The 12503-nt window shown below is 40.3% G+C and overlaps 1 protein-coding gene across 4 annotated transcripts in view; it reads right to left on the bottom strand.

Moving 5' to 3' along the window:
• Positions 1–693: 693 nt before the first annotated feature.
• ELAVL1 (ELAV like RNA binding protein 1) overlaps positions 694–12503 on the bottom strand; it is a 146788-nt gene continuing 134978 nt past the window's right edge. For 3 of the 4 annotated variants that reach the window (XM_029610878.1, XM_029610879.1, XM_029610880.1), the window contains one exon: positions 694–7305. In XM_029610878.1, coding sequence (XP_029466738.1) covers positions 6981–7305 — 325 coding nt within the window. In that variant the 3' untranslated portion in view covers positions 694–6980. The remainder of the gene's footprint in view (positions 7306–12503) is intronic. The other variant, XM_029610881.1, reaches the window with a different exon arrangement.

The following is a 12503-nucleotide window of genomic DNA, read 5'->3' as shown; positions in this document are numbered from 1 at the left end:
CCAAGTGAAAAATGTCAATGTCATGGAATTTCTCTTAAAAAAAAAAAAAAAAAAAAAAGTAAAACAAAAAAACATTCTGAAAACAAGCGTGTACAATTTCAATGTCGTCAAATTATTTCAGCCTTTCTGGTGGTGTCTCAAAGATTTATGGCATCATCATAAGAGAGAACCTCCCGTGATAATCTCTCTCACCAGAGAAGTAATGCTATTTCCTCCTGTGAATTTCTTACCAAGGGAACTAGCCAAGACATCATGGCCTGGAGTGTGCAGAAACCAGCAGCCTGGTTAAGAAGACAAGTTTGTGGCTTCTTCGAGAACTGTGAACACAGGAGATTGTATAACATTTTGTGCCCAAGGACAAAACATACAAATGTTATATCCTATATGTGAATAACAGAGCTATTCAACATATATATATATATATATATATATATATTTATATACACAGACACACACACATATGTGTGTATTACATACATACACATATATATACACACACACACAGCCCCCTTCACTTACAAAAAAAACCCCATCAAGAATCAATGAGAAAAGCAATTTCTGATTTTCTGTGTGGTTTGAGGGGTAGAGAGTAGGGTTATAAATTGTGCATGAGTCTTAAAAGTAAATGAAAGCATTTGACTTCTGAAACAGGGAGCCATATAAACTAAAGTTTCCTTGTTTTTTTCCCCTCTCTCACACTTTCTAGCTTGTTGATCCAGTTTCATACAACCAGGGGCAGGGAGAAACAAGAAAATTAATCCTGGTGGAGCTCCAAAGCGCAAAAGTTTGGTACTCCTCCCACAGTCCAACCCTTATTCTCAGCTCTCCAGGACTACAAAATGTCCTTCAGTTCAGGATGGAATTCCAATTGTACAGAACTGGTACTCCAAGCTGGAGTGCAAAATAACCTCCTGCCGCCTCCCAAACACCTTTCCTTTCTCTCTTTAATGACTGACATCTTTGGCATCCAAAGCTTTGCGCTCATTTGCTAATCTTGTAGGGTCCAACATTCCTCCAAGTTGACAGCGAATGCTCCCAATTAAGCTACACATGCTGTTAGAGGAAAATGTAATCTTACAAGGGTTAAGAATAAGCAGTCTACTCGCTATCAAAATGACTACAGGAGCCAAGAAATACATTTTGAGCTGTTCTTGGAAGTCAGACTATCCCAGCCACAGGTGAGAATCTGCACCACTGAATGTTTACACATATTGCCAACTGTTTTCAAGATTGCATTAAACCAGCAGTACTAGGAAACACGGAGAGAATTCAGTGGGCTGTTAACAAATCAACAACCCACTTTTTGGTCATTTTGTACAAACTGAACAAGCTCATAAAAGGGCAAGAACTGAAAAGCTGAATTTAGATTGTAATGCTGTGCATTTACTTCCTATCAGTAGAGACACACACTCAAAGCAGAAAGGTTTTCTTCCTGAAAATATTTGTAAAGGTCTTGATGTTATTGAAATCACAGCCATGTAAAGAAAAGACAATTAAATAAATCTTTTACAATAAAACATGAACGCTTCACTCCCAAGGAAACACACCTTAGATCCAAGGACTTTTTTTTGTAGTGGCTCTTGCTGAACCAAACGCCTGTGTGGGGAGCTTTTGAAAACTTTTTAAAGCAAGCCAAAAACCTTCCGTCTTTCCTGTAAAAAGACTAAACAAATAGATTTTGCAGTTGTTCCCATCAGGTGCACAGACAGACCATTGCCAGTCTGGAAGAAAAAGGAGACCGTGCACTGACCCCCACGCTTACAAACCAACAAATTACAGAGGGCGATCATTCTAACAGCATGAATAACTCACGAGTTTCACCATGTGGTGCAATGTAACAGCCGATGCTAAGAGCAGTAGAAACGGATGGGACATACATTACCAGATCTCTAAAATGCACAAGCTTTGCTTTATAGAACGAGGCACGGGAGATTCTATGGTATTTAGGGAGTGGAGGGGTGAACAAGACTACGATGTGTTACACGGGTTTTCCACCACACAAAAAAGGCAAAAGTAAATCAAATATTTATACCAAAAATGAAAGCCAGACACTGTGGCCTTTGTATAGTATGCTTCAATTTTTATGTTATTAACTATCTCAAAATCCGTGAGTGCCTACAGTCTGCAATTCTAATAAGTATAAAGTGTTTCTCTGTGCCTCACGCTCAATTTGGCTTAACCATTTTCAGTGTATACGAGCTTGCAAAACACAAAACCCTTTATAACCTTAATTAAAAAGTAAAAACGTTTGCCATACTTCACCTCGACGAGCACAGGGATTGGGTGCAAAATGACTGCGCTCCTTAAACATCTCTCTGGATTTTCTAAACAGAAGGTTTCTGTGGATTATTTTTTTGTTTTGTTTGGCAGGTGGCTATATGTTTACTGAATATAAATTCAAATCATCTGTAAAGCCTAGCTGCCAGTGAGCAGACAGGAAAGCTGAAAAGCTGCAGGTTTATAATTTGCAAAGTAGACAAATCATCCGGAAAAGAAAAAAAACAAACATTCATAAAATGACATTTCAGGAAGGAAGTGGTAGATTAATCAAGCAAAAGAATTGAAAGCAACCCCACACAGAGGGCAGGTAAGCGATGACACCTTTAGATATTCCTTAGCTTTATCAAAAGGATCACTTGTGGCCAAGTACTTGGCTGGTTTTTGAGCTAATTTTAAACAGTGAGCTAGAAAACAGGAAGCACCTTGTGCACATCTACAGAAAGCGTTCTGTCCTCATCTCCTAGAAGGCTTTGCTCCTGGGCAAATCACAGGTCCTGCTGGGATTGTACAGTACAACAGATCCTTCCCTTTATGCCTGTGGCCATATACAGGACGCCTTCGGTAAGAAATGGGACTTTTAATGGATACAAAGATGAAGCACTGAAAACTATTGCCCTCTAAAATCATTCACAACAAATTTTATTTCTTAGGATAGTATCAGGAGTATATAATATAGCACCATTTCATAGCAAACAAATCCTGCACTGTTGCCCGAGCACAGTAACCAGCAAAGATAATAACACTGGCCCTAGTAAATTCATTATTCCCTCTCCTCTGAAGGAAATACTTTTCTGCTGAAGCCTTAATGCCAGTGTGGATCGACCATTATATATGGGGGGGGGGGGGGGGAACACCTCACATCAAGAAATTACACCATGTTCTTATTTTAAAAGTTTTCGTTTGCAAGAGCAAGTCCATTCATCACAAATGACCTACAAATGTCTCGAAGTGACATTTATATTTGAACTGAGAGGGTCTGACCACACAGCAAAGAGGTCATGGTGGGGATGGGTAGAGGTTTGCTAATTTCACACCATTCAGGTGCTAGAGATGCAATATTTTAGAAGAGTCCATAGGATATTGCAATTTTATTTGGAAGAAATCCAAATTATGTATTTTTCCCCATTACAAAAGTATGTATTTAAGTACATACTTTCCTTTGAAAAATACATGACTTTATAAACATGTTTATTCACAAAAGCGGCGTACAAGACACCATAAAGCTTATTACTGGAATGCTTCACGGGATGTCCCACAGATTTAATTCACATGCTAGTAACTAATACATAATTTGCTACCCTCAAAAGTTTCTTATAAACCAGGCAAGCTGCCCACTGGCATCTAGAGCTCACTCCAGGTTTCAGTGTGTGTGTGTCTGTAAATCATCAACACTGACTGAACTAGATGGATGGGGCTATTAAATAAGGACCGGGTTCTAGAAGGAATTAAGAGATTTGTAAAGGAGAATAAAAATTCACTCTCGTGTGCATTTGCAGCCAGCAGGTCTTGTAGCTTAGGCTGTGCTTGGAAAACTTGGTCATTACTTCCTGTGGCCGACACAGAAATCAGGCCAAGGGAATGCAGATGGGAGTTTTACGTTAGCCAAAGACGAATTAATCTTCCAGTTCAAAGAAAAAAAACCAAAAAACCCTAAAATGTAAAATACCCAATTTGTATTTTTTTTTAAACAAACAGCAACTTGGTCAATGGATACAAGGGATCTGCCATTCCTCATATTATTTGTTCCTGTATATAGCTGAAGGCAATGCTTTAAGGATGGCTAGAAGATTATACACCGTATCTACCTTTGTAATCTATCCAAGGGGACTCCAGCAGACAAGATAGCAGGGATTTCCCTGATCAGGTCAGGGGCACAGGGACTCTTGGCACATGCTAGGCGAGACCATCCATAAAACACCACATAGTCAGAGGATCGCTTACACCCCGCTTCACTCTCCTGAGGATGTCATCAGCCTTCTGAGCCTCCCCCCTCACAGTGCGTCAGATCATGTCATCAGCCTGAAGAACCTACCACATAACCGTCAAGTCCATTTTGAGCATCCCATCAGCACCTAGGGGACCATGTGCATACTTTTCTGGGTCAGCAGCATGAGGAAACCTAGATATACTCTTAGAGCATCAACATCAATGCCTTAAACAGCTTCCTGCTGAACAAGGTGTAGGGTCCGCTAAGCAAGGGATCAACTCCTCAGACATTACTTTAATGTGTAGACTCTAAACTGAAAATTGTTGATGAGGACCAGCTATTACTTTTGCATTAACTCTTGAGCACTTTTAGTTTCCAATAATCCTTACTAAAGAACTCCCCATACTAAAACATAATGGGGCTCCAATTCCCCCGTCTTCCCTTATTATTTTATCATCAAAGGACTCGCAGGCTCAAAATAGTGAGGTGGTCACAGTCCATGCAAAATCCACTTTGTTCACTTTTTTGGTGTCATTTTGTGCTTCCCAGTTCATGAGAGTGGAGGAGAACTTAACTTTGCATCTACTGCCGAAAAAGAAACTGCAAAGGAAAATTTGCCATCTTGAATGTATTTGCAGACGTGATGAAACTGTGTGGTGTTGTGACCTGTTTAATGGTGGCTAAAATAACTACTAACGATATAAATTCTTCAATTTGATTTCTTTAGGGGATACAACAAAAAACAGATCAGAGGTTTTGTTTTTTTTTTCTTATAAGTCAATACGCCAGTAACCACCATCTGCTCTACCCATGAACTCCCCTCTTCACACGCATACGCGCACACACATGCACACACACACACACACACGACAGGAGGCCTTTCCATAGCTGCAGGTAATAATGTCCCATTTCATTCTGCAGATTTTATCTGCAGTGGTTACAGAAAAAGCAGATTACAAGTTGCAAATTTGGCAAGTACAGTCCTGTTAAAGTACACCTAAGAAACCACCAACCTTAAAGTGTTTTTATTTTTTTAACCAATGAGTCCAGAGGGAAATCTTCAGTCATACATGGAACTAGCCAATCAGTTGGGGGCCACCTTAGGGTATATATATATAGATCCAGTTAAAAACACTCTGAAGTTCAAGGTTGCTGTCTTGTTCGGGGCCCTATGAGTTTCCTTCCATTTTCTGAATACAGAAAAACTAAATTATTGAGCAAGGCATCCCCTTTCCCTATATGGCAAGCAAGAGGAATCTCTTCTTACAAGGAGATGTCTGTACGAGTTTATTTGTTGCAATGGAAAATTACTCAAACATGATCTTTCCTCCCCCCCCCCCCCCCCCCCACTCTATATATCTTTCCAGTTGTGAGGCAAGTTTCATTTATGGTTAACCTGTTAAGCTCCTTTTTTTTTTTTTTTTTTAAAAGAAACAAACAGCAGTTCTCCCTGAATGTTAGCCTCTTTGTGGAATGCCTAGCAGAAAAAAATAATAATTTAAAATAAAAAACAAAACAAAATTTTTGAGCAAAACAAAATCAAATTTAATGGTCTTAAATGCAAAAGTAAAACAAAGAAAAACAAACACAAAAAAGCAAAAAGAAAATTAAACAGAACAACTGAAAACTCAAGGCAGTTTGTAGAAAACCTGGGGAGTTCATTTCATACTTTTAACTATAAATCAAATATTTTGTTAATATCTAAATTGCAAGATAAGTACTTTTCTGATGAGTGTTCCATATGTAAAGCAAATTGTCAAAACAAAACCCCTAACAAAAGAGAAAACTAGCTCACAGAAGGGATGCGAGAAACACAATGCTCAAATGTTTATAAAGGTTATTACAAAATAGATTTATCTTTAGGAAACCAAAAATCTGCTTAGTGATCTCCCAAAGAGGACATGGATCTTGTTTGAACCATGATGTCCCATTACACACTACACCATGCATGCAGTACTGAGACATACAAGACTCAGTATGATGAAGTAGCAACATAGAATCACATTTCCATTTTATTTTTCAGTTGAAATTGGACTCTGGAATCCTCAATTTGAGTTTCTCTGAAACTCTTTGGTCCTTCCCTATTTGAAAAGGGGGCTTAGGAAGTTAAAATAAAATCTTAAAAACTCCGAATTTGACTTCACCAGTATCTCCTGTGCCATGCTACCTCATCAATGGTGTTAAAATTTAGAATGGCATGCTGCTACTTACAAGACCTTCGCCTCAAAAGTCTTAATGGATTTTCTCTTGAGTGTAGCTAAGAAAACTGCTCTGTAAAGCAATTTGCTGACAACTAAAACATCTCAGTAACTTTAAAGACTTTTCAAGCTACTGAGAAGGGAAAAAAAAACCCAAAAAAAAAAATTTTCCTTGAAAGTTGTCAGTATTAACATCTACAATTAAAAAGGTTGTTTCCAACATTTGGAAAATACAAGATCCCCGGAACAAATCTTAGAGAAGTCTTCTAAGTTAAGCATGCTCACATTTACCACCATCCATAGGGTATATTTAATGCAATCTACTCATATTTAGTTCAATTTTTATAGGTTAAAGTAAATAACTTAATGAACTTAAAATTGGTCTAACATTGGTGGGATATTTCAAACATTTGAACATGTAAGTTGCATCCCAGAGTATAAAAAACCTTTTTACTTTTCCTTTAGACTAAGACAAACACTTGTGAAAATTGGCGCAAAATGAGTTTTACACTAACAAAAATTTCCCAACTTCTGTCGATCTTAATTATCTATTCCATACAAAAAGCATGAGCCAATTATTTGTGGGACTTGCTGGTCTTGAAGGAAACCTGTAAGATTTTGTCCCCCAGGCGGTAGCCATTGAGGCTTGCAATGGCCATGGCCGCTTCTTCATAGTTTGTCATGGTCACAAAACCAAAACCTTTGCACTTGTTGGTGTTGAAATCCCGAATAACTTTCACGTTGGTGACGGCGCCAAAGGGGCCAAACATCTGCCAGAGGATTCCCTCGTCGGCGTCCTGACCCAGGTTGTAGATGAAGATGCACCAGCCAGACGATGCACTTCCAGGGACATTCACACCCGAAATCCCACTCATGTGATCCACGCCCATCGGGGAAAACCTGCCACAAAACAACCACAAGATGCCCCTGTTACAGTTCCTTTCAAGGAGAAGTCACAAACTCAAGAACAGATTGAATTCTAGCTCAGCTGGGTACATATGAAGGCTCGATTTTCAGTTGGTTAACATCAAAAAGACTTTTTATATGCTCCAACTTTTGTTGAACCAGCAGTAGCTCTCTCCAGATTCTTCAAAACTATGAACCCCCGTATTTTTTGACTTGCTATTTCTTTTAGTGTTAAACCAGAGATTCCTTTTTTTTCATACCCTATTTAGTTGCTTTCATTTTTTTTTTTTAAAGAAAAAAATATACCCTTTTATTATGGCTAAGTCCCAATTTTAAAATCTTCTTCCATGATCCCACATTTGTATTCAAACTATACTCCACAGGTATAAATGAAATACCTGCACAACAAGGATCAGAATAGTAGCATCTTGATTCACTAATGTTCATAGGAGGTAAACGATAGGTAAGAGGAGCTTCTGACAACTTTAAACACCATATACTCAGGAATGAAATAATGAGGACAAGCCATGTATATGAATAGATTTGGAGCACTTTTCAACTTTGACCCTATTGAAAATGACCCCAGTCTTAGTGGATCAAGGTCATTTTTGACAGGGTAGATCTCAAGACAGTCTACCCTCCCTTCCATCTGGACAGATAGATTTTACCAGCCCTTTAATGTTTTCTTGCCTTAGTTGAAAAGTGCTTTAACTGCCAACCGAAGTTCTCTAAATGAATTTTGCTAGTACAACTGCCTACACTGGCAAACCACAACAGATAGTACGTGTATAAGGAAGCTGCACTCGTGTCTTTATATCAAAAGGAGAGAGCCGAGGAAATTATTCTGAAGAGCTGGCAAAGCTGCCAAGAAGTCAGTATACTACTAAAGTAATTTATTTCTGATGATTGTGATGGGTACTAGGGTATGACATGTCAAAAATGTATTTGTCTTAAATTTGTTCAAGATGGACAAAGACAACCGAGGCTTTTGAGAAATATAAATTTAATGCTTACATTTTTCATATGGGCAGAAGTAGCCAGGTAAAAACTTCATAGCATTTTAAAATCTCAAAATAGAAAGAAATTTTCTAAACTGATATCAGCAGAGACAGATATGAAATCTTTTGACAACTGGTATTCAATAAGAAAGCTATTCTTACATTCTGTAGCTAGTAGTGCCATGGAAAATAATTTAGCAGGTTCTCTTACCATAAACTGTTTTTCTTAGATAGCAGGGTGAATTAGTCAGGATCTGTGGGTGATGTCATCTGGCAGCACTGAACAGACTCATTTCTCCTAGCTAATAGAGCTTTGAGCTCTACTGAGCATGTGTGGGAGTTCCTATGCGGGTGTTGCCTCCAGAGCTGCCTCTGTCAATATCATAGCTAAATATAACTAGGTATTCGACTCTCCAGGGAGGCAGATAGAATGAATTAGCCATGAGATGCCTATTATCTTCAGAAAAAGCAAAATTGCTTACCTTGTAATAGGTGTTATCCCAGGACAGCAGGATGTAGTCCTCACATATGGGTGACGTCACTGAACGGAGCCCAGGCGGGGAAAACTTTCTGTCAAAGTTTCTAGAAACTTTTGACTGGCCAGTGAGGCCACTGAGCATGCCCAGCATGTTATGATATTCTCTGCCACAGGTGTCTCTCTTCAGTCTAGTATGTAGCAAAAGCATTAGCAAAAAAGAATAATAAAAATAGAAGGCCCAACTCCGCGGGGTGGCGGGTGGGTTCTGTGAGGACTATATCCTGCTGTCCTGGAATAACACCTATTACAAGGTAAGCAATTTTGCTTTATCCCAGGACAAGCAGGATGCTAGTCCTCACATATGGGTGATTAGCAAGCTAGAGGCTGAGTCATTTTGTAGTGAAGTATTGTTGTTGAATGAGTCAGCCGAAGATCACAGAATATTGGATGTAGTAGGAGTTGGGTTTAAGCTGGAAACAAGTTCTTTAAGACAGATTGTCCATAGGCTGAATCTTGTCTTCCTTGCTTGTCCAAACAGTAATGAGCTGCAAAAGTGTGAAGTGAACTCCATGTTGCTGCTTTACATATGTCAAGTATTGGCACTGAGGTTGACATTGCTCTTACTGAATGTGCCTTTACTCGTCCTTGGAGAGGAAGGCCTGCTTTGTCATAGCAAAACTGTATGCAATCTGCTAACCAATTGGATAGAGTATGTTTACCCACTGCTTTACCTGGTTTGTTTGGGTCATAGGAAACAAAAAGCTGATTGGATTTCCTGTGAACTGCAGTGCGGTTTAAGTAGAAAGACAGAGTACGCTTGCAATCTAAGGTGTGTAAGGCTCTTTCCCCTTGGTGAGAGTGAGGCCTTGGAAAGAATGTGGGTAAAACTATAGATTGGTTTAAGTGGAATTCCGTAACTACCTTAGGAAGGAATTTAGGATGAGTACGGAGAACCACTCTGTCATGTAAGAACTTAGTGTAGGGTTCATATGTTACAAGTGCTTGTAACTCACTAACTCTTCTAGCTGATGTAATGGCTATGAGGAAGATAGTTTTCCATGTAAGAAATTTTAGGTCACTGGAATCAATGGGTTCAAAAGGAGAACGCATGAGTCTAGTTAAAACCAAATTTAGATCCCATTGTGTGACTGGGTGTCTAATTGGTGGTTTTAGGTGTATTAAACTTCTCATAAACCTGCTGACAAGAGGTTGTGTAGAGATAGGTGCATCTGCTATGTGATTATGGTAAGCTGAGATTGCACTTAAATGTACTCTTACAGATGAAGTCTGTAAACCAGATTCTGAAAGATGGTACAAGTAGTCTAGTAAAGACTTTGTAGGGCAAGTGAAAGGATTGATGTCGTTTTGCTTGCACCACAAAGTGTATCTCTTCCATTTGGAAGCATAGTTCTTTCTTGTGGAAGGTTTACGTGAAGCTATAAGAATTTGGGATATGTTGGAGGAAAGATTGAGTGGTTGTAAGATCAAGCTTTCAACATCCAAGCTGTCAGTGATAGGGATTGAAGGTTGGGATGTCGCAACCGACCCTGATCCTGAGTTATGAGAGTGGGAGCTATTCCCAGGCGAATGGGATCCCTGACTGAGAGGTCTAGCAGTGTGGGAAACCAGACTTGTCGAGGCCAATATGGGGCTATGAGTATCATGGTCCCCTTGTCCTGTTGTAGCTTCACTAGAGTTTTGGTTATGAGTGGTATCGGAGGATACGCATATAACAGGCCTGAGTTCCAAGGGCGAGCAAAGGCGTCCTTGGATGGCCCCTTGTTCAGGTTGTATAGGCAACAGTAATGGTCCACTTTGTGATTCAGATGTGATGCAAAGAGGTCTACTGTTGGTTGTCCCCAATGTTGAAATATCCTGGTCACTACTGAGGGATCCAGGGACCATTCGTGTGGTTGGAACTGACGACTGAGTCTGTCCGCCACTACATTGTGAATGCCTGCTAGGTAAGTGGCCTTGAGAAACATGGAGTTGTTCAAGGCCCAGCCCCATATCTGAGCTGCCTCTTGACAAAGGAGGTACGAACCTGTCCCTCCTTGTTTGTTGATGTACCACATGGCTACTGTGTTGTCTGTTTGGATCAGCACAGTCTTGTTTGTAAGGCAGTCCTTGAAGGCATGCAGAGCATAACATATAGCTCGAAGTTCTAGGAAATTGATTTGAAATGTTGCTTCGAGCTTTGTCCATGTTCCTTGTGTTTGGAGATTCCCTATGTGAGCTCCCCAACCCAAGGTGGATGCATCTGTAGTCAGAGTTATTTGTGGAACTGGTTGTTGAAAGGGTATGCCCTTGCACAAATTGTCCTTGTTCACCCACCACAGTAGAGAAGAACGTAGCTGGTGGGTTACTTGAATTGGAGAATAAAGCGGTTGAATGGCTTGGATCCATTGTGATCTTAAAGTCCATTGAGTTACCCTCATGGCCAGTCTTGCCATAGGAGTGACATGAACTGTGGATGCCATGTGGCCTAGTAATGTTAGAAACTGATGAGCTGTTGCTTGTTTCTTGGAGTGAATCGAGCTTGCCAATAGAGACAGTGTGTTTGCTCGATCTTTTGGTAGGAATGCCCTTGAGAGGTTGGTGTTTAAATCCGCTCCTATGAATTGTAGGAGATGGTTTGGAGTTAGATGTGATTTTGGATAATTGATGAGAAATCCCATTGAGTGCAGTAGAGCAATAGTTTGGTTGAGAGACTGTATTGCTCCTGTTTGAGATTGGCTTCTGATGAGCCAATCGTCCAGATATGGGAAAACATGTACACCTTCTTTGTGTAGGTGTGCTGTTATTACTGCCAGACATTTGGTGAACACTCTGGGAGCAGAAGCTAATCCGAATGGCAGCACTTTGTATTGGTAATGTTGAAGGCCCACCATGAAGCGCAGATACTTGCGATGAGGAGGGTATATTGGTATATGGGCGTAAGCATCTTGAAGATCCAGAGAACAGAGCCAATCTCCTGCTTGAAGAAGTGGGAGCATTGTGCCTAGGGAAAACATCCTGAACTTTTCTTTCTTTAGAAATTTGTTGAGATTTCTGAGGTAGAGGATGGGACGTAGGCCTCCAGTTTTCTTTGGAATGAGGAAATATCTGGAGTAGAATCCTCTGCCCTGCTGAGACCTGGGCACTGGTTGAATGGCCCTGGCTGTCAGGAGGGTGGATAATTCTATTTGTAATTGAATTATTTGGGAATTTTGTTGTGGGTAGGAAGTTGGTGGGAATTCTGGAGGAATTGAGAGAAAATTTAGTTTGTAACCTTGAGCTACAATGGAAAGTACCCATTGGTCTGTTGTTATCTTTTCCCAATTGGAATGGAAATAGGAAATTCTTCCTCCCACTGGTATGTGTTGTTTGGGGTTTAGGAGGGTGGGTCTGATCTCTGGATTTGTGTTCAAAAACCCGTAGCTGGACCAGTCTGTGGAGGAGGCTGGGTACGGGCTGTTCTTGGTTGCCTGGCCTGAGAGCGCTGGGTAGGCCTAGAAGGTCTAGTCCTAGTAGGTTGATTGTAGTACCTTCTTGGTCTGTAGTATGGTCGCCTAGGTTCTCGTCGAGGAAAACGCCTAGGGGCCTGAGTTGTTGGTTCTTGAGGTAATTGTGACAGCTGTCTTAAGGTCTCCGTGTGATCATTAAGTTGTTGGACAGCATCCTGCACTTTTCCCCCAAACAAATTATCTCCACGGCATGGCAGATCTACAAGCTTG

The sequence above is a fragment of the Rhinatrema bivittatum genome, chromosome 8 (assembly GCF_901001135.1).
Source record: "Rhinatrema bivittatum chromosome 8, aRhiBiv1.1, whole genome shotgun sequence".
Taxonomy (NCBI): Eukaryota; Metazoa; Chordata; class Amphibia; order Gymnophiona; family Rhinatrematidae; genus Rhinatrema; species Rhinatrema bivittatum.
The sequence above is the reverse complement of the archived record's forward strand: the minus strand, read 5'-3'. Positions and strand labels throughout refer to the sequence as shown.